At 42.9% G+C, this 27523-nt stretch overlaps 1 protein-coding gene across 1 annotated transcript in view; it reads left to right on the top strand.

Moving 5' to 3' along the window:
• The window catches only part of TP53BP2 (tumor protein p53 binding protein 2), a gene marked incomplete in the record, with an annotated part of 1836298 nt that overhangs the window by 447504 nt on the left and 1361271 nt on the right, over window positions 1-27523 (top strand). The window contains 1 exon segment of the mRNA XM_044060198.1: window positions 20274-20448. Coding sequence (XP_043916133.1) covers window positions 20274-20448 — 175 coding nt within the window.

Genomic DNA, 27523 nt, shown 5'->3' with positions numbered 1-27523 from the left:
CTTTCAACCGACGAACGCTTAGGCGTCGGTCGGAGTTTGCAGAACAGTTTTTCGGTACTGATTTTGCGTACATTATGCCGTCGGATCCTCCGACTACCCAATCTACCAAAAACGCAAAGATAAATACCGACACTCGCGGTCCGCGGTTTCGGCCGAAACCACGGTAAAGCAAACCGCGAGTGTCTCGGTTTCGGACGAAACCGAGAAAACTGAGCAAAGTACAGCTGAACCTATTCTTACAACTGTGGCCCTGCTACAACTCTTGAATCGACCTCAGAAATTTTACCCACTACGGTGGTTGACTTATCAGACATCATCCCCTTGGATGTCTCTACCCCAGCACGTGGTGCTGCTAGGCCTCCAGCAGCCATGTCCATTAAGGCCTTCGCCAGGGCTAAAGCAGCCAAGACTACTAAATCAGTGCCTGTTAAACCCCCACATCCAGGCCCTCTTCTAGTTCTCAAATGCTTTCTTTGGCAGAAGATTTAATTTCTTTAATTAGAGGATCTCAATCTCACCCAGACAGGGCCTCTCAGCCCCCAGAGAAGAGACCTAGGGCAGAGCCCCCTGAGCCAGTGTCTTCTGATGATTCTGCTGATGAATCAGACATAACTGACCAGCCAGAGGCTCCCTTCTCCAATTTTGAAGATTCTGATGCTGAAGAATCCATTCCAGCTGCTTCCCCACCAGAAGAATTCTCCTTTGGGGAAACCTTGCATGCCATGCGAGAACAGTTCCAATGGCAGCAACAGGATTTTTCAGACTCCAGAAAAGACTTAGGACCTTTCTGCACCTCCCACAGCACAGGCCCTTGGCTATACCTCCTGTTCTCTCTGTGGTGGATGATGCTTTCAATGATGTTTGCTCCGCTCCAGACTCTTTACCCCCAGCCCCTGCCAAACCAGACAGATTTTACAGGGTGCCAGATACTCATCACCACCTTTACAAGGCCCCTCTTGCAGACCCAGAAACTATATCCCAGGGTCCCAAGGCAGTAGCAGCGACCACAGCTAAAAACCCTATTCCTTCTGAAAGGGAAGCAAGGTCATTAGACAGATGGGGTAAAAGGTCTACACTTCAGCTACTCTCTCAGCTAGAGCTTTAAACTGTCAGTTTCACATGATACAATACCAAGAATTTATGCTTGATCAGTTAACTAAAAACTAACCACTGATGAATCTCTTGATAAGAAATATGTATTAGAGATGGTAAATAACATACAACAAGTTAGCAACCATTCCTTAAAATGTGGCTATGATGCACTGGAGGCTTCATTTAGATCAGCCATGACAGGCACAGTGATAAGAAGGCATGCATGGCTAAAGGAACAAGCTTTACCGGATCATGTTAAAGCTAAGTTGCTAGATGCTCCTATGGACAAGACAAGTTTGTTTGGTACACCTGCCCAGCAGGTTATGAAGAAAATGGAAGAAAAGGCAAAATCTGTTCAAACTGTCAAAGATTTCTTGCAGGTTCAACCCCCAAGGTTTAGCAGGAACTGGCCTGCCAAAAATTGGTCCTTTCCTGACTCCACAAAATTTCAAAGGGGCAGGAATAGACGTTCCAGAGGCAGAAACCAATCCAGAGGAGGGGCCTACAGAGGACGACAGTGGCAAGGTAACAACAGAGGCACAGACACAGCCACTGCCACTACATCAGCACAACCACAGTGACTTAATCCTAACTCCGCCTACCAGGGAACAAATAGCAGCTCCTCTAGGCGGAAAGTTAACCTTATTTTCAAAGAACTGGCACTACATAACAAAAGACAAGTGGATTTTACAAACCATAGATCAAGGTTACCGGTTTCACTTCCACACTCTACCAGTCAAAAGAGGAATGCCAAATCTACCTCCAAATCAAAAAACAGAGGCTCTACGCCAGATAATGGAGTTAGCAAACATGAGAGCTGTGGAAAGAGTGCCAACAGCAGAACAAGGAAAGGGTTCTATTCCAGACTATTCCTAGTTCCAAGAAAGGAAAAAGTTGGAGACCAATTCTCGACCTGTCCACCTTAAATACATACATCATTGTCCCAAAATTCAAAATGCTAACCCTACAGCAACTTCTTCCCATGCTGGGCAAGGAGTCTTGGCTGGTAACTCTAGATCTCAAGGAGGCATACCTGCACGTCCCCATTCGACCAATCTGCAGAAGATACCTCAGATTTCTTGCAGGATCAGAGCACTATCAATTCTCAGCATTGCCCTTTGGCTTATCTACTGCCCAGAGTATTCACAAAATGCCTGGCATCAGTAATCGCCCATTGCAGACTACAGGAATTCAAATTTACCCATACCTGGACGACTGCCTACTACAAGGGGACAACAAAAGCAAGCTGACAACAGATTTACAAAGGGTCATTTACTTGCTACAAGGACTGGGATACACAGTCAATTTACAAAAGTCAAGGCTGATACCATCCCAAACAAGGACATTCTTGGGCGGAATTGGACACAGTACAACAAATGGCATTCCTGACTACAGAAAAACAAAAAGAACTTCCTCTTTACTTCTTGGCACTAATAAAACTGAACAAGTTAACAGCAAGAAAAGTTCTGCAGGCCTTGGGCTTCATGGCATCATGCATAATCTTGGTCCCATTTGCCAGACTACATATGAGGAAACTACAGTGGTACCTAAAGAATTTATGGTCCCAACACAGACACAGTCTAGAAACAGAAATCCCACTAATTCCATGCTTAAAACAGGAGTTCCTATGGTGGGCTCAGGCATGCCAGTCAAACCCAGGCCTACCCTTTCGCAGATGTCAACCAAGCCAGACCATCACAACAGATGCTTCAGACCTAGGATGGGGGGCCCACATGCTGGACAAATGCGTGCAAGGATTGTGGACACAGGATCAACTTCACCTACACATCAATCTAAAAGAAATGCTGGCAGTAAAACTGGCAATCCAAAAGTTCAAACCATTCCTCAAAGAGGGCCAGTTGATGATAAGGTCAGACAACACCACAGTCATGTGGTACATCAACAAACAGGGAGGCACTCATTCATACCCCCTATGCAGAATGACCTTGGAGCTGTGGACCCTGGCACTCAGCTACAACATTCAGTTACAGGCAATATTTGTACCGGGGAAAGACAATACTCTAGCAGACATATTAAGCAGAACCACTTCGGATGCCCACGAATGGAAGCTGCACCGGACATCTTCAAGACCATCTCAAAGAAATGGGGAATGCCACAGATAGACCTATTCGCATCACCTCTCAATCACCAGCTCAAAAAATTCTGCACAAGGACATTCCACTCACTAGCATGGAAAGTGGACTCACTCTCCTTCAACTGGAAAGGCCTAACAGCATATGCATTCCCACCTCTTCCTTTGATACACAAGGTACTACTAAAAATCAAGGAAGAACGTCCAAGGATAATCCTGATAGCTCCAAACTGGCCAAGACAACACTGGTACCCACTACTGAAGAGCATGTCTCGAACAATATGTGGCCAATACCCTGATGCCTTTGATGTTAACTCAGAACAACTACAGCATCATACATCCAAACCTAAAACGCTGCAACTGACTGCATGGAACATCACATAGCAGCAGCTAATCCAGAACTTTCCCAAAGAGTTAAAGACATTATTCTTGAAGCACGCAGACCTTCAACAAGAAGGAACTATGCTGGAAAATGGAAAAGGTTTGTCATTTGGAGTACGGAAAGAGGAAAAGATGTGTCAAACATAGATATGCCTGACATTCTGGAGTATCTGGCGAACTTCTTCATTCAGGCCTGTCCTACTCCTCCATCAAGATACATGCATCAGCTATTTCAGCAGAATACAGCTTTGATCCACCTGTTTTTCGCACCCTTTGCTCAGGCAGTTCCTCAGAGGAATCAAGAATGTAAAACCTCCAAGGAAACCACCATTACCAGCTTGGGATTTAAACTTTGTGCTAGAAAAGTTGACACTATCACCCTTTGAACCAGCAGCAACAGCAGACCTACAACACCTGTCATGGAAAACTGCTTTCCTACTGGCAATTACTTCAGCAAGGAGGGTTTCAGAACTACAGGCCTTAATGGCAGTGCAACCCTTCCTAATCTTCCACCAAGATAGAGTGTCCATGAGGACTAATCCTACATTTATGCCCAAGGTGGTATCCAGAGTATCTTTAAACCAGTCAATCCACCTACCTACCTTCTTTCCCAACCCACAAAACAGAGGGGAAAGAATACTGCATACCTTGGATGTACATAGACAGCTACGCTACTACTTGGACAGAACAAAAATAGCAGAAAGACTGACCAACTTTTGTAGCCTATGCAACAGGAAGGGAAGGAAAAGCTATTTCCAAACAGACAATCTCCAAATGGATAGGAAATTGCATACGATACTGTTACTCCTTCCATGGAAAACCAATTCCACAGAACATAAGACCTCATTCTACAAGGGCAACAGCCACTACCACAGCCTTCTTACGAGGAGTGGCAACCAAAGACATTATTGAGGCGGCTACTTGGACCTCCGTGCATACATTTGCCAAGCATTATAATTTGCCTCTATATTCCAGATCCCGAGCAGGATTTGCCACTGCTGTACTGCAAGGGATCCTAAACACACCATAATCTACTTTTATCCTCCTCCCTAGTTGGCTATGGTATTCTACCCACTTGTTATGACTGCAGATGCATCCATGAAGGACATAGTACAGTTTTGTACCTACCATAAATGTAGATGTCCGAACTGGATAGCATCTGCAGTCAGGATTACCCTCCCGCCTTCCCCTCTGTGGTACTCCTAGGGTGTTTACCCTCCTAATAGCTAGCTGTTGGGGGGGAGTCTTTTATGGTGTATTTGTTTGTATATATGTACATATATGCTTATTTTTTGTGTTTACCTCTATCTATTTGGAAACATTGGCATCTATCCAAATTTTAGCCTGCAAGAGGGCTACTGGCATCTGGGGCAAGAAACACTGAGGAAAATGGCGTTGGCTGATGCTTTTATACCCGAAGACCAACAGAGATGACGTCGGGTGGAGTGCGACATCAGCCGAAGCCGGACCCGGACTTTGGAATCCGGCCGACTGCAGGGCTGCCTGACGACAGGACAACCCACTTGTTATGACTGCAGATGCTATCCAGTTCGGACATCTACATTTATGGTAGGTACAAAACTGTACTTTTCTCTTCCTCAGCATAGGCCTTTGGCAATACTTCCTGTATTAGACATTGTTGATTATGTGTTTTCGGAGTCGAGCATGGCTCCTGATTCCCTACCTCTGGCTCCTAGTAAGCCAGACAGATATTATAGGGTTCCTGACTCCCACAAATTTATATTCGAAAATCCTGCTGCTGATCCTGAGACCATCTCACAGGGTCCTAAAGGTGTAAAGGCCTCTACAGCCAAAAATCCTACCCCCTCTGATAGAGATTCCAGGGCGCTGGTTAGATGGGGAAAGAAGGTTTATACATCTGCAGCCTTGGCAATTAGGGCCTTAAACTGCCAGTTTCATATGCTTAAATATCAACAGGATGTTATGGGCTTATTGAAACAGAAAATTATGTTGATTTCTGATTGTGTGGAAAATAAAGAATTACAGGAATTATTGCATTCAGCAGAACAGGTTGGAAAACATACTTTGCAATGTGGTTTTGATTCCTTGGAGGCCTCTTGTAGGGCCACAGTTAGTGGATCTGTGATTAGAAGGCATGCCTGGCTCAAGGAGCAAAATCTGCCTGATCATGTTAAAGCTAAATTGTTGGATGCCCCCTTGCAGCATGATACTCTGTTTGGTAATAAGGCAGAAGAGGTTTTAAAGAAAATGGAAAACAAAGCTAAATCTATGCAAACTGTAAAAGATTTCTTACAAGTGCACCCACCCAGGTTCAGTAGGCACTGGCCTACTAAAAATAGGTCCTTTCCTGTGTCCAACAGAGCCACTCAAGGCAAATCCAGGCGTTCAAAAGGCTCTAGATACCAGTCACAGGGTTCTTACAGGTCAAAGCAATGGGGTGCCTCCACCTCCAAATCTGGAGGAAACAAAGCACAACCCTACAGTAAGCAGTCTCAATGACTTCCTTCTATTTTCACCAAGCACTTATCTTTTGGCAGCCCCCTTTGGGGGGGAAATTAGCACTTCATGCTCAAAATTGGCTGTTAATTACCCAGGACAAGTGGGTATTAAACATAGTATCCCAGGGGTACGGATTTCATTTTCATACTTTGCCAATTCCAAATGGTTGGCCAGATCTGCCACAAAATCAGTGGGCAGGTGCTCAGAAACAAGTTATGTCCCTCATGGATATGGGGGCTATTCAACCAGTACCAGAAAAGGAAAAAGGACAAGGTTTTTATTCAAGACTTTTCCTGGTACCCAGAAAAGACCATGCCTGGCGTCTAATACTGGACTTATCGATTTTGAACACGTTCGTGGACATTCCAAAATTCAAAATGCTGACTTTACAACAGCTACTGCCTATGCTGGGCAGGAACGCTTGGTTAGTGACTCTAGACTTAAAAGAGGCATACCTGCATATCCCAATAAGGGAATTGTGTAGAAGATACCTCCGCTTCAAGGCAGGTTTTTTGCATTACCAATTCTCTGCACTGCCCTTTGGCTTATCTACTGCGCCCAGGCAAAGAAGCATACAAGTTTATCCTTATCTGGATGACTGTCTCATTCAAGCAGAGGACAAGGACACTCTTCTTCATCTGGTGTTTGTAAAAAGGCTTCTAACATGCCTAGGGTACACAATAAATGAAAAGAAATCCCAACTGGTACCTTCTCAAATAATTACATTCCTGGGTGAAAGCTTGAATACAACTGCCCAGATGGCTTACCTTACGCCAGACAAACAAAGGCAACTGACAACATACTTCAAACAAATGGCAACAAAAACCCATTTATCTGCAAGACAAATTCTGCAGGCTTTGGGGTTCATGGCATCCTGCATTCTACTAATTCCATATGCGAGACTGCATATGAGAAAACGTCAATGGTACCTAAAAAGTTTATGGAGTCAACATTGTCATAGTCTGGAAATAGTGAATCCTGTCATTCCCTGTCTACAACAGGAGTTTTTGGTGGGCAGAGACATGTCACCAAAACAAGGGACTGTCATTCACTCTACCCCCTGCCACCCAAACCCTAACTACGGATGCATCAGACTATGCTTGGGGGGCCCACCTGGCGGGGAGATGCATTCAGGGCAAATGGAGCCCAAAGCAAATGCATCTGGATAGCAACCAGAAAGAGATACTAGCTGTTCAGAATGCTCTGACAGCCTTCAAGGACTTACTTCATCCAGAACAACTGTTGATAAAGATGGACAACACCACAGTTATGTGGTACATAAACAAGCAGGGGGGGGTACACATTCCTACCCCCTTTGCAGACTAGCCATGGCAATGTGGAACACAGCTTTGACTTACCAAATACATTTTCAAGCTCATTTCCTGCCAGAAAAACAAAATACTCTGGCAGATAACCTAAGCAGAAATCTTATGGACCCGCACGAGTGGAAACTGGATCCACAAATCTTCAGCATGTTTAGACAGAAATGGGAGAGCCCAGACATAGATCTATTTGCCTCTCCCAAAATTATCAGCTGGACAAATTCTGCACAAGGACTTATCACAGACAAGCATGGGAAGTGGATGCCCTATCCTTCAGTTGGAAAAACCTATCAGTCTATGCCTTTCCCTTTCTGCCTCTTCTCTCCAAGGTCTTACTAAAGGTCAGACAGGAAAAAACAAAAATGATCCTAGTTGCTCCGGACTGGCCTCGCCAGCACTGGTACCCAATTCTAAGGAATATGTCTCAACTCCCTCATTGATTGTTGTTTGTCTTTCAGCTTTTCCCGGTTAGGGGTTGCCACAGCGGATTTCCGGTCCGCTAATGATTAGTTGGTTTTTATGGTGTCGAGTTTCCAGCCCGATGCCCAACCTTCATCGAAGGCACACGCATTCAACGCATGTCTTTTGAACGCCCACTCGACCGCAGGGAGGACATGCAGACTCCACACAGAAGGCATTCCCAACCCAAGCCAAGAATCGAATGGGAGAACCTCTTGCTGTGAGGCAACAATGCTACCGCTGCACCACCGCAGAATACTCTCAACTCCCTCCTTGGTACTTGCCTCAAATACCTCATCTACTGTCTCAGCAGAACAATCAAATTCTGCACACTCAGATCCAAACTCTGAACCTTGCAGCATGGTTGATCATTTAATTATTCAAACAACACCTCTCAGTAAATCTGTGATGGATGTCATTTTGGAAGCCAAAAGGCCTAGTACTAGAAAATCTTATGCTGATAAATGGAAGAGATTCTGGGCTTGGAACCAAGCGCAAAGAACGGACACAGCAAAGCCCAATATCCCTCAGATTTTACAATATTTGACTGAGATGCATGACAAGGGCCTATCTTTTTCTTCAATAAAAATCCATGCCTCTGTCATCTCAGCTCATTACAACATGGAGCCTCCCTTCTTTTCTCATCCTGTACTTAAACAGTATCTTAGAGGGGCCAAAAATTTAAGGCCTCCCAGAAGATCACCAACTCCTGCATGGGACCTCAGTTTTGTGCTGGAAAAACTCACCCTGCCTCCTTTTGAACCAGCAGCTACTGTGGATATCACATTTTTATCTTGGCAATCACTTCAGCAAGAAGGGTTTCAGAACTACAGGTTCTCATGGCTGTGGAACCTTTTATTAATTTTTACCCAGACAGGGTGTCCCTCAGGACCAATCCTTCTTTAATGCCTAAGGTGGTATCCAGTCTGGCTCTTAACCAAACAATTCACCTGCCAACATTTTACCCAAATCCGCAGAACAAGGGGTAGATGATTCTGCATTCATTGGACGTACACAGACAACTAAGATTCTACTTAAACAGGACCAAATCTCTAAGAAAGTCTGAGCAACTACTGGTGGCATTTGCTGCAGGATCAGAGGGGAAGGCTATATCAAAGCAGACTGTTTCTAAGTGGATAAGCCACTGCATTCGTTTCTGCTACTTGCACCATGGTAAACCTGTGCCCAAGGGGATCAGGTCACATTCCACCAGGGCTGCCTCTACCTCAGCATCTTTTCTCAGAGGAGTTCCAGCCAAAGACATTCTTGGAGCTCTGTTCATACCTTCACAAAGCTTTATCATTTGCCTCTCTTCTCCAAATCCAGGGCAGGCTTTGCCACTGCAGTTCTGCAGGGCCTTATAGCCACTCCTAATGCTATTTAATTCCATTCTCCCATCCATAGCTTTGGAATTCTACCCAAATGTAATAACTGCAACAGTGAAACATGAAGAACATAGTACAGTTGTGTACACTTACCATAAATGTAGATGTTCGTGTATTCACTGTTGCAGTCCGGGTTACCCACCTGCCATCCCCCTTTTTCTATAACTTCTATTTCCTTCACTATATTCTAAAGCCTTTGTGGTGTATTTGCTTTTAGATGAAGGTAAAGTTTGTTGCTAAAAGTGCATTTACATATATTTCTGTTTATATATCTATATCTATATATCTATATCTATATGTATATCTATATCTATATATATATATATATATATATATATATATATATATATATATACACTTATGGATAGATAGATATAGATGTATATATTTTTTTGCTCCCCATTTGGGGGGCACCTGACATCTGGGTTAAGAAAAAACTGTATAAAATGACGTCATGGAAAAGGAGACAGCAACCGACGCAGGACCCAAGACTTTGTTATTCATGCCGACTGAGGGCAACCTGCCAGCAGATTACCCAAATGTAATGACTGCAACAGTGAATACACTCGAACATCTACATTTATGGTAAGTGTACACAACTCTACTTTTTCTTTGCAAATGGCTGTAAATGTAAAGCAAATAACAAAGGCGAAAGAGAAAGTACAGTTGTGTACACTTACCATAAATGTAGATGTTAGAGTTTATTCACTGTTGCAGTCATTACATTTGGGTTATCTGCTTGCAGGTAGCACTCATTCGGCCTAATTAACAAAGTATTGTGTCCTGCATCTGTTGCTGTCCCTTCTTCCATGACGTCAGGGGTATAAAACATGCAGTCGACGCCATTACATCAGTCTTTCTTGCCGTGCGGTGCCTTAAGCAGAAGCAGTTCACAAGTGCCGGTCTGCCGACTCTTGAAATTTTCGTTTTCGAATTTCAGAACCGAAGTCTTCAACTAAAGCTAAGTACCCTGTTGGGAAACTTTTTTTTGCTCCTTACCGATGGATCTTGGAACAGACCTCAGATCCGAGCCAGCAACTGATGGACAGATCTGGACCTCAAGCTCCTCCCCTTCCCATAATCACCTGCTGGCCTGTAACCCTCTGATCTACTTTGCTGCTGAAAGCATAGGACATGATCCAGGCTTGTGCTTCATTTGGTAGATAAAGTAGCTCTTTTTCTTCTTTTCTTCCTTTTTGAATTATTGAAAGTGTTTCTTTTCCTCCTCTCTTAGATTTTCCTCCCCTCCCATGGGTATTTTATCTGTGTAAGGTGCCCATTTTCTCCCTTTTTAGCTTCAGGTTTTTCTTCCCGCCCTTTTCCCCCTTCCTTTTCCAAAACAAAAAAAAGTTCTTTTGTGTGTGTGTTGAGATGTCTGAAAATCCTTCAGGTTTTAAAATATGTTCCTCATGCAATCAGAAGATGCGTCATTCGATTCACATGAGGAGTGTGTTTAATGTCTGGGAGAGCCACGCCTGGAGGTTAAATGTGACATTTGTGCCGCATTCAACCCCAGGGCTCTCGTGGAGTGTAGAAACAAGTTGTTACTGAAAGGGTTAGCTAAGGGCAATCCACTGGCTTTGGACTCTCCTTCCAAAATTACTCAGGACCCTAGGAAGAGACCTCCCTCCCCAAGGGGTCTTCTCCTGCTTCAAAAAAGCCGAGGCTCTCTGATTGCAGATACCTGAATCTCAGCTCAGCCTGCCTGGCTTTTGATCTAGGCTCTTCTGCTCCAAGAGCCTTGGATTAATCTCTCAGATATGACACAGTGGAGGCCTTGGGATCCAAGCCTTCTCCAGATTGACCTGTTTGTCGGATCCATCTGGTATGCCAGCTAAAGCATCTGATCCTCTTAGGGCTTCGGATCATAATTTTCTGTTGGATCCAATAGTCATTAACATATCCCCCTCCAGGTCCAAGAGTTCGTATCCAGTGCATCGGAGTTGGTCCTCCTCCTGGAATCCTAGTGCATTGACAGGATCTCAGACTATGTCTGTGCATTCTTCTGTGCTTTCTTCTGCATCTTCCAGGTCTTCCAGAAGTTTACTACCCACAAATATGGATAGGATGATGAGGAGGTTCCTCAAGGCCCAAATCGAGTTAGGCTTGATGCCATCCCCAGCTCCATTGCATAGAAGACCTTCTCCCTCCATGGGACTTCACTGTCCTCTTCCAACCCAACTGGGTTTGGAATGCCAGGATCAGAGCATTCCTTGTGAGAGGCTGACTGTGTCCATTATCGCTCCCTTCTCAACATCTTCAGGGTCCCTGGTGGGCTCTGTTCTTTTGCCCTCGGAACATGCTGTGCTTCTGCCCTGCGAGGTTGGTGCTGCTTCCTTAGAGGTGGGGTTGTGCCTGGACTTTTCGGTCCGGTCCCTTCCCTTGTGGGCTTCGGCCCTGGACAGCTTGGGGCCAATGTCATCTGGGAGCTTTGGTACTGTGTCAGTGTCCTTCCTCCCTTCCCGTGCGGCTGCGGGAGAGGAGAGGGGAGCCTCGTCCCATCACGCGGCCTTCCGGGCAGTAGAGAGTACCTTTTCCAACTTGGCAGTCACCTCCCCTTTGTCTCTAGGTCCTTTCCAGCCCCTCTTGGCTTTGGGTGGTGAGGCCTCATCATCCTTCCTGGGTCAGCCTTGCTGCAAGCACCTTCAGACGGGTACTGCCCCACTTAAGGTCCTGGTCTCTTTCAAGTCCTCCCCAGAGCCCACCATGGAGGAACCCCCTTGGAAGGGAATGTGTAACAGGAGGCAACTGGACTCCCCTAGAAGGTCCCTCACCAAGTACACAGATTTCAAGATGGAGATCGGTACCCCAGGCATCCATCTCAGGAAGTGTCCTTTGGAAACATCCTTGAAATTCTCAAGCAAAGAGGTGGGTGGTCTACTCCTACCCCATCTTCGGAGGAATCAGTGTTCCTGAAGGTCTTCAGGATGGGCCCATCTTCTACCTGGGTGCCCCCCCAAAAAGGCAGATAAATTCTTCAGTCCCCTCAAAGCTAAGGATTTTTGGAGTAAGGGAGTCCCTGTTGATAGCATCGTGGTGGCCACCACTGCTAAGAAGGCGTTACCGGAATACAGCTCCTTGATCCATCCCCCCAAATGGAGAGTCTCATGCGAATGACCGTTTTGGAAAATGCATGTTTGCCTCAGCTACATTTGGACTGAGGGCAACCAACTACATGGCACATTTGCCCCGGCTTCAGAGGGATTTATCGGAACTCACCACTTCCGTTACAGAGTTGCTGCCTCCAGAGAGTCTTAAGCTGGTCTCTCCTAAGTTGTCCACTCTAACTTTCCAGACTAATGCTTCAATGAGGTTGACCTCCAATGCTGCGGAGGCCACTTCTCGAACAGGTGGCACAGGAATTGCCATTAGAGGGTACACCTGGCTTCAGTTTTGCGGGTTTGCGGAACCCTTCAAGGCATCCTTTACCAGTGCTCCCTTTGATGGTTCAACCTTGTTTGGACCTTCCGTCAAGGAAACCTTGAGCTGCAGTGAGCAGGCGGGTAAGACTTTGTCCATGGTAGGAATCAAGTTTCTACTCTCCAACAGTCTTTCTCTAAGATTGGGAGAGGTAGTAAGAAAGTTTGGTTCCACAGTCCTCCTTCCAGGATGCTCCCCAAGAATCCTCTTCTCAAGCTGGGGTAAGGGATTCAGTGATAGTTGCCGGCCCAGAGGCAAGGGAGGGGTACACAGAATCAGGGCTCCCGGGAACCCTTCTCGGAGAAGCCTTTTCAGTGCTCCTGAAGCGCTGCCCGACTGTCCTGCCCTGGAGGCAGTCACGGGGATGATTTTCCCTTCACCCACTAGCCTGGACAAATATCTCCTCAGGTCAGTGGGTGTCAAAGATTATTTTCAGGGGTTACCCCCCCCCCCCGGGTTTTAAAATCTCTCCCGAACGTTCCACCCCACCAAAAGGAGTTAGCCCATCTCGAGGTTCAAGACCTTCTTCTAAAATGAGCCATCCAGGAGGTTCCAACAGGACAATGAGGGTCTGGAATTGACTTGACCAGGAACCTGCATCTAGTTTTGGACCTCAGCGAACTGAATCTGTCAGTTCAGAAGCCCAAGTTCCAGATGGTCACTGTTCAGTCCATTCTGCCTCTCTTGTGCAAAGATGATTGGATGTGCTCAGCAGATCTCAAGGAACATGTATGGTCATATCAAGATCGACAGATGCTCCAGGAGACACATGCACGTTCGTTGTAGGGGCCAATCACTACCTTTTCAGTGCCCTGCCCTTTGGACTCACCACAGCCCCCTGGGTGTTTATCAAATGTATGGCAGTGGTGGCAGCTCATCTCTGACTGCAAGATTTCCAGGTCTTTCCGTACCTGGACCATTGGCTTCTTACAGCCCCCCCACAAGGCATCAACTGTCAATGGCCACCCTCATCCTCTTTCCGTATCTTGACATCACGGTCAACCTGCCCAAATCCAATCTTTCTCCATGCCAGAAACTGGAGTTTGTCGGGGTTCAACTAGACACTGTGTCTGAGACTTCAGCACTACCCCTATGCAGAATTCAACTTATTCAAGATCAGGTCTCTCGTTTGCTGATTCTAGAATGCCAAGCAGCTCATCTAATTCTACAAGCATTAGGTTCGATGGTGGCTGCCATCCAGTTAGTGCCAGTTGCCATGCGTGTTCTGCAGTGGACCCTGGCTGTTCACTGGTCTGCTCAGATTCATCCCATATCCATGCCCATCAGGATGAGTCATGTGCAGAAATCACTTTGCTTGGTGGCTTCAGTCTCAGGACCTAACTGTAGGCAGACCCTTTTGTTTTTCCCCACCCAAGGTCATGGTGACCACAGGTGCTTCCCTGTTGGGGTGGGGGGCATTTTTGGGGCAGAACAGTTCAAGGCACGTGGTCCTCCACAGAGACCAAATTGCACATAAATGTCCTGGAGATGAGAACAATCTTTCTAACGTTGCAAGCCTTTCATGAGTGTCTCCCTCTTGACACTATAGCAGTTCAAACTGACAACATGGCGGTTGTCTGGTACATTAACAAGCAGGTAGAACATGGTCTTATCCCCTGTGCAGAGAGGACATGGGAGTGTGGGAATGGGTGATATCTTCCAGGCATTTTCTTCTTGCAGCTTACATTCCCGGCAGTTCCAGAATGTTGGCCAACAAACTCAGCAGGTCTATCTTCAGTCACCATGAGTGGTCCCTCAGTCAGTCAGTGTCGTATCAGATGTTCGATCATTGGGGTCAACCTTGCTACGATCTCTTTGCCTCTCCAGTCCACCACAAATGCAGCAACTACTTTTCCCTAATCTCCCTGACAGGAAGTCACCCAGGGACACTCTGGTTCATGAGTGGTCATCGGGACTCCTCTATGCTTACCCCCCTACTCCTCTAATTCCCAAGGTCTTGCAGAAAGCCTGCCACCTGAAGTCCCCTCTCATCCTTATTGCCCCCTTTTGGCTTTGTCAGACATGGTTCTCCCTTCAGTCTCATCTGAAATATCTTCCCTGGATATTGGATCCCGTTCCAGGTCTTATTTCCCACCCCTATGGGCTTCCCCTTCCCAACCTCCAGACTCTTCATCTAACCACTTGGTTCCTCCAGTTCCAGTAATCTTTTCACAGTCCAGGTTCCCATGTCAGGTGAGAAATATTATCTTGGCATCTCAGAAGCCATCTACTAAGAAGTTGTATTCCAATAAATAGAAAAGATTTTCTATTTGGGCCGGACATCGTAATTTGGATCCCTTTTCAGCCCCAATTCCTGATATTTTGCTGTTCAGGAAAGTGTTAGTTTCTCCACGATTAAACTTCAGTTGGTGGCCATCTCTAATTTCCATTTGAATGATGGTCCCCCTTTTTCTTCCAAACTGTGCAAAGCCTTTTTCAAACGAGTCTTTCTTCTTAGACCTCCTATCAGATATCCTTCCCCACCATAGGATTTAACTCTGGTGTTGACACAAAAGACCTTTGAACTAGCTGCATCTTGTGATTTTAAGTTTCTGTCTTGGAAAACTGCTTTCTTAGTGGCTATTATGTTTGCCAAGAGAGTTTCTGAGTTGCAGGCTGTCAGCATTAAGCCCCCTTTTACGGTCTTCCACAAGGATAGGGTATCCCTCGGGACAAATCCTTTGTTCGTCCCGAAGGTGGCTTCGGAAGCTAACCTCAACCAATCTGTCCAGCAGCCAGTTTTCTTCCCTAATTGTTCTAATAAGGGGGAATATACTTTACATTGTTTAGATGTCCATAGGCAACTATGTTTTTGTCTTAAGAAGACTGAAGAATTTCGGAAATCGGACCAGCTTTTCATGGCCTTTTCTCAGGCCAGAGAAGGTCTGGCAGTTTTTAAGGTAACTATTTTCAGATGTATTGCTAGCTGTATTTCCTGCATTTATGATAGCAGACATATGGAGACAACCAAACCAGTTAAACCCCACTCTACTAGGTCTGTGGCTATGTCTTCGGCTTTCTTTGCTAAACTTTCTTTGTTTGAGATTTGTGCTGCTGCTACTTGGTCTAGTCCCCACACCTTTGTTTTGCACTGTAAGTTGGACGTGGCGTCTAAGAACAGGGCTTCCTTTGGTTCCTCTGTGCTTCGGCATATCCTTCCCTGAGGCCACCCAAGGTTCATAGTAGCTGGGGACTCTGACCATCCGTGATGATTAATGACATGGATAGCATCGGATAAAGATTTATGTACTTACCATAACTTGGAATCTGTGCTATCCATTGTCATTATTCATTACATTCCGGCCCTCCTTCCCCCTTCCTTTTGGGGACCTGGTAAAACTGGAGAAATGTTTTTTTCTTGAGGATAGTCTCCTGGGCAGATAGTGCTGCCTTTACTTTATCCAGCAAACTCTATTTGAGGGTTACAGGTCAGCAGGGGATTATGGGAAGGGGAGGAGCTTGAGCTCTGGATCTGTCCTTCACTTGTGGGCTTGAATCCGAGGTCGTATTCCATGATGAATGAAATTGGATAGCACAGATTCCAAGTTAGTTATGCTAAGTACATAACTTTATTTTTACCTCCACAAAACTACTTTGATCCATGTATATCAATTTTGGCATCACCTTTGCCATTCTATTAGCTAGTATAGACATACACTTAATAATAATGGCTTAAAATGGAAATTGGTTTATGTAAAGCCATTTGAATGGTCTTTGCCCTGGTTGAGTAATACATCCACCAGTGCTTTCATCCTAGATTCTGGCACTTCCCCTCCTTTTAAAATTGTTCTCTATCTTTATCATTTTTTTCCATCCTAGCTTGCAAACTTCAGCAGGAATACCTTTTCTTCCTGCAGATTTCCCTGTTGATTGATTATACATCCCTATTTTATGTAATCTGTTCAGATCTTGTTTTTTAATTGTTGAACTTCATCTTCCTCTTGCCTTGGCATAATTGTTTTCCATGAATACTGCCATTTGTACTTTTTCTTGGCTTCCACATTCCTATGATTTATATAAAGTTTCATAAAATTTCTGAAACATCTGTAATATAGTTGTGTGAATTGATCTCTGGTTATTTTTCATGTCATTGGAGTCCTACTTTTGGGGACAGCCCTATTTTTTTGCTTAAGTTATTGTGCCAAAAGTTTTTGTGCTCTGTAGTTGCCAAAATAGTTGCTTAATAGCAACCTTTCTAAACTTATGTATATTATCCAAATACACTGTTATTTTCCCTTTAGCATTATGCAGTTGCTCCTCTTGTTCTGTGAGATTCCCTTTTATTCTGCAATAATTTAACCATTGTCACTGCCTCTAAATCTTCAGTCTTACTACTTTTCCATTTCTCCCTCATTTCTACTCTATTTTTAAACTATATTTTCATTTTTCCCACCCACTAGCAATGCCTTCTGAAGAAATTTGTCTTGCCTAATAAATAATTTGCATCATCCATTTCTTAAATTCCTCTGTTTTTAACTGGTAAGTGAGATTGTGCTAGTGTCTCAATTTTACTTTATTAACTTACATGTTTATCTTATGTTTTTAATGGTGCATGATCTGAAATAGCTATTGGATGTGTCAGAGCTTTCAATTAAATGTATGTGCTCTTGTGAAATTTAATTTCCCTCCATCTTGGCCCAGTTACCGTAAGTTGGATAATAATATCTGCATTTTGTTTGAGTTCCTATTACTGAATTTACTTTTCCCATATATTTCTTCAGAGATCTACCATCTGTTTTTGCATGCTACCTTCTAGGTCTCTCCTGGTACATCCTCGCTGTTGTAAACCAAGTTCTAGTCCCCACCCCTAAAAAAAAATATTCCCTGCTGAAAGCTTAGTATTTCTCCCGATAGTCTATTTTTTAGGTGGAATATAAATACGTGTCAAAGCAATCCTCCTCTTCCCCTGCCAGTAACCACAAATCTATCATTACTGTCTTTTTTTTCCTCTTCTGTCATGATTGGAGCCCCTCTAGCAAACAGTATTGTTTCTCACCTTTTCCTTTGTGCCTGATTTTCTACTGAATGTCGACCTTGCAATCCTTTTGTTGTCAAAGTCATATGCTCATTTTTATCCTAATGTGTCTCTTGTAACATTACTATTTGTACCCTACTTTTTTGATAAAATTCAATGCTGTTTTTGTTTTAACATTTAAGGTCACTTACATTCCATGATAAAATGGCTAGAGTAGCTGTTGGAAAAGGTCTGTTACCCCCACCTTTATACATGACAGTTGTTTTGTATGTATATTTCTATTTGTTACCTCATGTGCACTCACTAATGTTTGGCAGGCCGAACTCTTATGTAGTTGCTTATTGCCATCTCCATTTGCCTGTTTCACATATTCAGAACTTTTTACTTCAGTGAAAATACTTGGGACATAAAACTAAGTAAATTTTCAGAATCCTCCTCCCCCTTTTAACTTACTGCAAGCACAAAGCTTATGTGTACTTTCAAAAAATAAAGTTTACATTGTCAGACGGGAACAATTGCACCAACTCAACAACTGTCCCCATAGGCATTCCCTATTCTAAAATTAAGTAAAAGCGTAAAGAGAGTAATGGGATATATGAAAATGACCCCTTAAGGACAACAGGTGTTTCACAAATATGGCATTTCTGAATGCCTATGACTTTTTAATTTTTAAGTCTGTTAATGGACAAATTCAGGCCAGTAAAACCCAACCCCACTAGCTACGGACATGCATGTTTCAATCTTCTTATGACCTCATCAGCATAGCATAACTTGACTGTAGAAACACAGGGTTGTTGTACCCAGCTGATGTCGATAAACATTAAGGTGTCTGCAAAATATTCCACCTAACAACTAAATAAGAGTAAACGGGAGACGCAGCCAATTCATTTCTTAAAAAAAAAAAAAAAAAAAAAAAAAAAAAAATACAAGAAAAACCTAGCCAAGCCAGTCACTGTTTACAAAATAACTAAACTTGTTGTTGCCATACTGTTGTACTTTTTAGACTATGGACCATGTGCTAATGTTTTATTGTGTTGTTTTCTAACTGTGCTCAGCATCTGATCTCTTTGTTGTGACCAGTACTTTCCTTTTATCCTGTATGTGTCTATAAGCAAATGTTGTTCGTTTTATTGTGTTCTGTGCTGTATTATTTGGGCACTATTTTTTTAAACTGTTATATCCTGTGCTGTATTATTTGGGCACTGTTTTTTAAACTGTTATATCTTGTAGTCTGCTAGTCAATGTCTACATTTTGGTAGGTAACAGTGTTGTAGCTGAGAAAGATCTCCTTGGTCTGTTTAAGTAAACAGGTAAGTATAGTGTATAGACAGTCAGCTGGTGGGATAGCCGTCTGTGAACCCTTTTTAGGATATTTCCAAGGTAAGTGTTCGCTGTTTTGCTCGTAATGGTCGTCATTTTACATATTGAAGATGCATTTTAGTTTTAATGTGTGCTGTATGAGAATAGTCTTCTTTGGCAGGGATGGCTAGTTGAGCATCCTACTCTAAAATAGTCTGATGTGTCTGCAGATTTGCTTTCTCCCAGGTTTAGTTCGTAAAGTTTATGAAATTTTGTCCTAGTGGTTAGGACATGTCTGAAGTCTTGAATTAAGATGAATGTTATCAATTTAGACTTGTAAAGTGCATTTTTTACTCAACCTTTGTTCTGTTTTATTTCAGCCATAGCTTGATTGATTATATGGTAAGAAGGAAATCAGAGAAGAAAATACAGTTGATGATTTTATTTTTAGTTTATTAATCCCAGTTTATTTGTGCATGTGTGTGAATTTGTGAATGTGACCATGTTCCTTAACTCAAGCACAAAAAGGAAGTGGTATGAGCCAGTGAAGAATTCACTTTTGTAAACGTGTTTTAAAAATTCTAGGCAGGTGTGTGCACACCAGGACTATTCGTGAAGCTTTGTAATTATAGTATCACACACGTTTCATTGCAGTTTGTGATTGAAAATCAGCCTGGCTTGTTGAATTATGGGCGACATGAATGTGGAATTATTGACATTGTGTGTACAAGTCATAGTTCCCTTTCCCCTTATTTTTATGTGTGGATATTTGTATGTTTGTGTTTTAATGCCATGTATTTTTTTTGTTTTGCAAAGTTAGCTTGACTTCATTGACTGTTGCTGTCTTTAAGATTCTGAAGACCACTAAGTATCTGGGTCCTAGTGATGTCCTTTTTGTTGTGTGTAAATTAATACCTTGGGTAAAGAATGTGAAAGTAAAGAAACTTTATAACATTTGCAGTGTTCCCCTACTAAGATTTGAGAGTAAGTGTACATTCAGACTGTCTTTCTGTCTTCAGAGAAGCAGGGTTTGATTCTCACATGGGGTAATTGGCTAGGCTTAAAATGACCCACAAGGGCAGTTAGCCTAGTACTAACCTATGAATCAATAAAATTTCTTTGTTCAAATTCGGAATTAAATGCATTGAGATTGTAGCTGGAAACAGTATGCTGCAAAGCTTTTTGCTATGCCTAATTTTAGTTTACTGTTACTTTGCCTGACTCGTGTTCTAGCCACATAATTATAGAAGCCCACAGCAGCACTGAAGAGCTTATTGCAGTATGTATTTTAAACACATGTTCGCTAAACTTGTTTTTTTCTTTTCTTTTTTTTTTAACATTGGAATGATGTTTTCTCTGTATTAAAGGAGCAGCGTCTGAGGTATCTGAAGCAGCAAGATCAACGTCAGCAAAAACAAGCTGCTGAGCAGGAAAAGCTAAAGCGACTTCGAGAAATTGCTGAAAATCAGGAAGCCAAACTGAAAAAAGTGAGAGCACTCAAAGGCCAAGTTGAGCAGAAACGACTTAGCAATGGCAAACTTGGTAAGCTTTTCCTTGATTTGTTCTGTGTAATGCGAATGAGTGAACAGCCCTGCCTAATATGTGGCAAAAATTATTGGCAAAGCTTTATTGAATAATGTAGCCTTTACCTTTCAAGGCTGACATTGATGTTTTGATACATTTTTGCAGAGGCTTCAGTCCAAAAAGTCTGGGAAACTAATACTTTTGATGGTTGAACAAATTTCAGATGTTTTAGTTCAGCGGCACACATTGGTATAGCTTCATTATTGTGCTAAGAACTGATGTGTAGTATTTATTTTGTTAAACTGTTGTCTCCTATTTGAAAATGTATTTTACTGCCAGTTTCATAAATCTCTGAAGATTGTGTTGTGTCTGGCAGTTTGGTAGAGAGGTTTAAGATTCTGTGCTGCGTGAAGAAGAGCCTGCAGCATTCATGGGACTGATTTCCAGAGAGTCTGCTTTATGACTATGAGCAGGTCATTTAACCAAACATTTCTCCTGGGTCACCCCTAAAAAGGGGGACCATCTTCAGTGGACTTGCCTGGTTAACAAGCATTATTCATTTTGTTATATCAAAATGCAGGTATTCATCTATAGCAGGTATTCATCTATATCATTAATTCATTCTCTACTAGCTGCTTTTAATCCTTTTCAGGGGTTATGTAGCACCATATCATACCCATGTAAGTGATGTATGAAAGGCAGAGAACCAGTCCTGGACAGGACTGCAGTCCATTGCAGAACGCAGACATGCAGGCAGTTTAAAGGATCCACCAGTCCATCTATCTTCATGTGTTTGAGATGTGGAAAGAAATTGAGACTTGGTAACAATCCATGAAAACATAGGGTAGATGTGAATTCTCAACAGAAGTGGTATCCAGTAAGGAGCCGAGCCAAACCAAAGAACCAAACAGTATGAGACAGCAGTACCAGCCAAAAATGTTGTTCACATGGAGATGGTAAAGCCCCAGAATGTATTTGCAGTGATGCAGTGGCGGATCCAGGAATTTGCAGAAGGGGGGGCACAGTCTGGTTAGTTGACTACCGGGGTGGAAGCAAGAAAGTGGGACACTTGGTTTGGTGGTTGTGATAAGATCACCTTAAAAAGCTCTGACATCATGTCTGGAAAGACATCACTTTACATTCAGTTACACATGATTTTACTGTGGATGTGGTAGCAGAAAAAAGTAATTCCTGCACAGCACATCTATTTTCAATGCATGCCTGGAAAAAATTTGTTGACCATACCAGCTCACATTCTCCTTCCATGGCATAGTGGGCATATGGACTGTTATATATTTGTAAAGAATCCCACTGAAGGTGGAAATAACCACAGTGAATTCTACTTTGTTGTTATGAAACACAAAATATATACAAGACACATGTTTGGATAAATTAGTAAAAGCTTCATTTAATTGATGTACCAAATAAACTAAACTCATAAAACTTTCCTTAGCTGACCATTATGTTTTTGGATTGTTTACTGTTCTTTCTCTGGGTTAAAGCACAACTAATTTTCTTTAACAAAAGTCCTACTGTACCTTTTCTCTCCTTTCAACAAATTCTGGAGTGAGTGAAGGAGGGGGAGGCAATGCTGGTCTCCAGGAGTTCAAAAATGCCGGTTGTCTTCTTTCTCAAGTCAAAGTTCAATGAAACTTGAATTGTTTTTAGTTCAATGTTTTCCAAGTTCATGGCCATCTGAATTTGAGTAATTCCTTCTTCCAACTCGTGGTCTTTGACAGTGAACCTCTGTCCTGTTGAACTTTCATTGAGCGTGGATTGCAGTCACCGCAAGTTCAGCACTGGGGAAAACGTTCTAATTTGGAGAATGCAGTACTTTCTACAACTGTGTTTTATGATTGGAATAGTCTCTGTAGCAATTACCATTTTTGGGACTTGAATATAAGCTGACAATTTCCAATACAATTGCTGCTACCTTGTTTTCCACAGCTGCTGGCAACTTAAATGCAGCAGTGTTACATTATCATTTTGCCAGATTTTAAAGAATTCAACTGATGGTTCAGCCTTAAAACTTTCCGTGTCCATTTAGCTTCACTGTTCAGGAGGTTTGGCTGTAGTTAGAGAACACATCATTGTACATGTTAGTGATGTTGGTGTCCTGATTAACTTTTGTCTTTGGAGCAACTGAGTCCTGCAGTGGTACTACTCTGACTGAATTCTGTGATCTTTTCTCTTCTCTTTGTCAGGTTTTCTCCATTTTCTCTTCAGTCATATCCATTTCTATCTGCACGTTTCCCTTAATACAACTCATGTTCCTGAACATCTGTTCACCTTTTGTTGTCTTCCATTTCTTTGCATTGCTCTTGTATACATCCCTCCTGAACTTCTCTTGCTATCGTCTGTCAAACTCTGCATTAAAGGTTTACATAATGTACCCTGCTCTCATTATCTTTAGAGATCCTTCTTTCCTCAGCCACTTCTAAAGCCTTCTCACAGTCATTTTGCCTTCTTAATCTTCTTTCTATTTAGAATTAATTTTTTGCAACTTCCTGGGTAATATTTCAAACTTCTGTCCATAGTTCATGCACTCTGTCCAGCATACCTAATCCCTGACTACTGGTACTTCTCTTACTTTTTATGCTGCTTGTGGAGTAGAGGACTTCTGTGATGGTAGTGCTCTAACTGATTACTAGTACTTCTTACTTTCTATGTTGTCTGGGGCGTAGATGACTTCTATGATGGTAGTACTGACTTCTCTGATGATACTTCTATGAATTTCTATGTTGCCTGTGGAGTGGATGACTTCTATGATGGTACAGCTCTGACTACTGGTACTTCTCTTGCTTTCTATGCTGCCTGTGGAGTAGATTCCTTCTATGATGGTAGTACTCTTGACTTCTCTGATGGTACTTCTGTGAATTGTTATGTTGCCTGTGGAGTGAATGACTTATGATGGTAGAGCTCTGATTGACTATGTTGCCTGTGAAGTAGATTACTGGTATTTATCTTACTTTCTATGTTGCCTGCGGAGTAGGTGACTTCTCTGATGGTAATACTCCAACTTAATTAGTAGTCTGACTTTGTCAATATGTTATACCATCTAAAGATATGTAGAAAACTATACATGACAGGAGAGAAAGTCTTAACAATTTTTTTGTGGGTGTAATACTAAGCATTTCATGATGGCCTCTATGTTCCCATACCATACTGTAGTATATGTCACAAGCTTCATCATACTACTGTTCGATTCTTAATTAAGCAGATTAATAAGTAGCATTCTTCTCGGATGTCTTTCTGCAAATAAATTGATTACTGAGGAGTAGTCTATCGGGATGTCCCTATGCATGAACAGCAACACTAAACTGTTAAGGCGCTCTTGTCCCATGGTACTCCGGAGTTCAGACTTTATCAGTTTTAAGGCTGAATTAGCCCTCTCTACTCCAGCAGTTGTGACTGGAGTGAGCAAGACTGTATTTAATACAAAGGAAATGTTTGGGAACATTTTGTTATTTGTTTGCGACTAGGTCTGCTTCAAATCATTTGGCAGTGCAGAATTGTGTGATAAAGCCCGCCTCCCATGTCCTTTTCCACAGTCTGAGCTCTTGGTGGAATGTTGTTGGTGAAGGCAAGTCAAAAATAATTTTAAGTGAACTCTCTCTATCTAATGTTAAGCTGTTCAAGTTTGATGGAATTAGTGAGAGTCCTTGAATAGCTGTTGATGCCATTGTAGTGAATCGTCTGGACAGTTCATGAATGAAGTGATCCAGAAAGGGAATACAAATTGCTCTTCGCCAGTACTCTTCTGAAGTTTCTCCAGCCACATTGTTCCTCATAGTCTGTTTGCTGGAGACATGTGGAAGGGGTAATTCAGTATTACTGCAGAAGCTCCCCATTTCTGACATATCTCTGAAGATATTCCTAAACTCATTCTCAATGTTTGCACAAACAGCCTGCAGCTCATTAAGCACACAGGTGACTTGCTCATATGCATACTGTATGTCTTGTGACTGTCATTGCAGAAGTTTGCTAAGGGGCTTAGTAAAGCCAAACAAGAACCTTGCTGACTGGAAGGAAACAATAAATCAAGACTTAGTAATTGAACTGTAAAGTCCACTGGCATCTTTCAAAGTTTTTCCATCCCACTGTGGCCCTCTGTTATTCATAATATTGTCTAAACAGTGAATCAGTGCTTCATACATATGATAGAAGTCATCAAAGGCTGTATGTCTCTCCACCCATCTGGTCTCACACAGCAACTTAAGCTTTTGTTTTTCTATAGGTTTTTTGCCACTTGCCTTTTGCTGTAAATTTATGTACTGCACTGATTCCTCTAGACATCTTTGCCTTTTTGGGGAGTATTTGAAAAACAAACCAACTTCCTTCACTATATTTAACATTATTCATACTTCTGGAACGTGGCAAGCCTTTGAAAGTACAAGGTTCAACTGGTGACTAGCACAATGGAAAAAAATAACATGTGGTACTTTTTCTTGAAACAAAGCTGCACAGCCTTTCTGTGCTCCAGCCATGTTTCCAGCACCATCGTACCCTTGAGCTTTGCAGTGCTCAAGATTCAATGTTAACTTTATTGGGCATGTGACCAACTTATTGCAGATCTCCTCTCCAGTCACAGATTCACAGGCAATAAACTCTGTGAATCTCTCCACAGGATGGCCATTCTTCACATATCGTAGTACTACTCCAAGTTGTTCCCAGTTGCTTATATCTGCAATTTCATCTGCTTGGATGGAATAAAAGGGTCCAAGAGGCTGTTGTTTAATATTCTTTATTATGTGCTGTTGAATGTATTCTTTAATACAGTCCAGCAATTCATTCCGTACTGTTTTTGAAATATATGTTGCATTCTTTTGGCATGTCTTCAAGTGGGCTTCTAACTCTCGGTCACCAGCATCAATTCGGAAATAGACTAGAGATCTGAAGTTTCCTTTGTTGATTGTACAGTCAGATGTGCAGTCATCTCTATGTCCACGAAGTGCTATCCCTTGCCTTCCACAGTACTCCAGACACTTTATAATAGAGGTTAGTAGAGCTCTGTTTATGGCCACCTGCAGCTGTGAAGCATTTGAAATTGCAAAGTCCACTCTTTGACTTGGATTGTCACTTGTGATTCGGAAAGCATGTAATTTTGCCTCAGATTTCTTGTGGTAATCTAATTCTGAATGTCGCTGAATATCAGCTTTGGCATGCTTCCAATTACAGTATGGCTGCTCAATGAATAACTTTGCATGTTCTGTCTGTGCTGGTGTTGGAAATAACACACAGGCTAAACAATACAGCCCATCTTGTTTCACTGAATATGCCAGAAAATGAAACTGGTCTAGCCATGACAGCTGACATTGGCGAAGGGAACTTCCTGATTTTCTTCTTTTGTCTGTGAAGGCTTTGAGTGGGAAACGAAAACCGTCATGTGGTTTGCGATGATTTTTGAGAATGCCTTTCTCCTTATCTGCAGCATTAGTACATGTGATGTACTCACTAATATCTGTCAGTTAACACTTTGTGGCACTGACTTCATCCGAATGCTTCTGTCTTCACTAACAGTACTTCTCTCATTTTCTATGTTATCTGTTAAGCTGCTGACTTCTGTGACAGTACTATTTTCACTGACTTCTCTGATGGCACTACATTCATTTACTGTGTCAAACACACATGACTCTCTGACTGCTGGTTAAAACAATAAAAACAAATATCAGGAGGAAGATAACTTCTTTAACAGTACAACAAATACAACTACATTTGCCTCCATTGAATAGCGTACTGTTACACACACAAAAAAAGTTTCACTAACTAAAAAAAAAAAAGGGAAAGACTCTGTACACTGGATGCCTGCAAACCCACAAAAGAAATACAAAGCATACAACATGGATTATTAAGATGATGTCCTTCAAGGATGCATCTGCAGTCGTAACAAATGGGTTGTCCTGTCATCAGGCAGCCCTTCGGTCGGCCGGATTCCAAAGTCTGGGTCCGGCTTCGGCTGATGTCGCACTTCACCCGACGTCATCTCTGCTGGTCTTCGGGTATAAAGGCATCAGCCGACGCCATTTTCCTCAGTCTTTCTTGCCGCGTGGCGCCCGAAGCAGAAGCTGTTCGCAAGTGCCGGTCGGTCAGATCCAGAGATTACTACTACCGAATACTACTCAAGACTTCTAAAAAGCTAAGTACCCCATTGGGGACTCTTTCTTGCCTCAGCCGATGTCAGAAAAAGTAAATAACTGTTTAACTTGTGGGAAACAAATACCTCATAAAGATTTCCACTCTTACTGCCTACCTTGCTTAGGCCCAGACCACGACGTAGCAGCCTGTGCTTCCTTCAACCGACGAACGCTTAGGCGTCGGTCGGAGTTTGCTGAACAGTTTTTCGACTCAGATTTTGCGTACATTATGCCGTCGGATCCTCCGACTACCCAAATTGTTAAAAAACGCAAAGAAAAAGACCGACACTCGCGGTCCACGGTTCCGGCCGAAACCACGGTTAAGCAAGCCGTGAGTGTCTCTGTTTCGGCCGAAACCGAGAAAACGGGTCAATCTTCAGCCGAATCCATGACTACTACTGAGGCTCCTGCTACCTTAGTTGAATCGGCCTCTGAAGTTTTGCTTACTACTGTGGTTCCTAGTGAATTATCAGACACCATCCCTTTGGATGTCTCTACCCCAGCACGTGGTGCTGCTAGGCCTCCTGCAGCCATGTCTATTAAGGCCTTTGCCAGGGCTAAAGCAGCCAAAACTGTTAAATCAGTGCCTGCTAAGCCCCCCTCACACAGGCCCACTTCTAGTTCACAAATGCTTACTCTGGCAGAGGATTTAATATCCTTAATTAGGGGATCCCAATCTCACCCAGACAGGGCCTCTCAGCCTCCAGAAAAGAGACCTAGAGCAGAGCCCCCCGAGCCAGTGTCTTCTGAGGATTCTTCGGATGGCTCAGACATTACAGATCAGCCAGAGGCTCCTTTTTCTACTTATGAAGATTCCGATGCTGAAGAATCCATTCCATCTGCCTCTCCACCAGAGGAATTTTCCTTTGGAGAAACCTTACATGCCATGAGAGAACAATTCCAATGGCAGGGACAAGATTACTCAGATTCAAGAAAAAGGCTTAGGACCTTTCTGCACT

This window comes from Protopterus annectens, chromosome 1.part2 (genome assembly GCF_019279795.1).
Source record: "Protopterus annectens isolate FY-2018-M chromosome 1.part2, PAN1.0, whole genome shotgun sequence".
NCBI lineage: Eukaryota > Metazoa > Chordata > Ceratodontiformes > Protopteridae > Protopterus > Protopterus annectens.
This window is presented reverse-complemented; position numbering and strand designations above follow the sequence as displayed.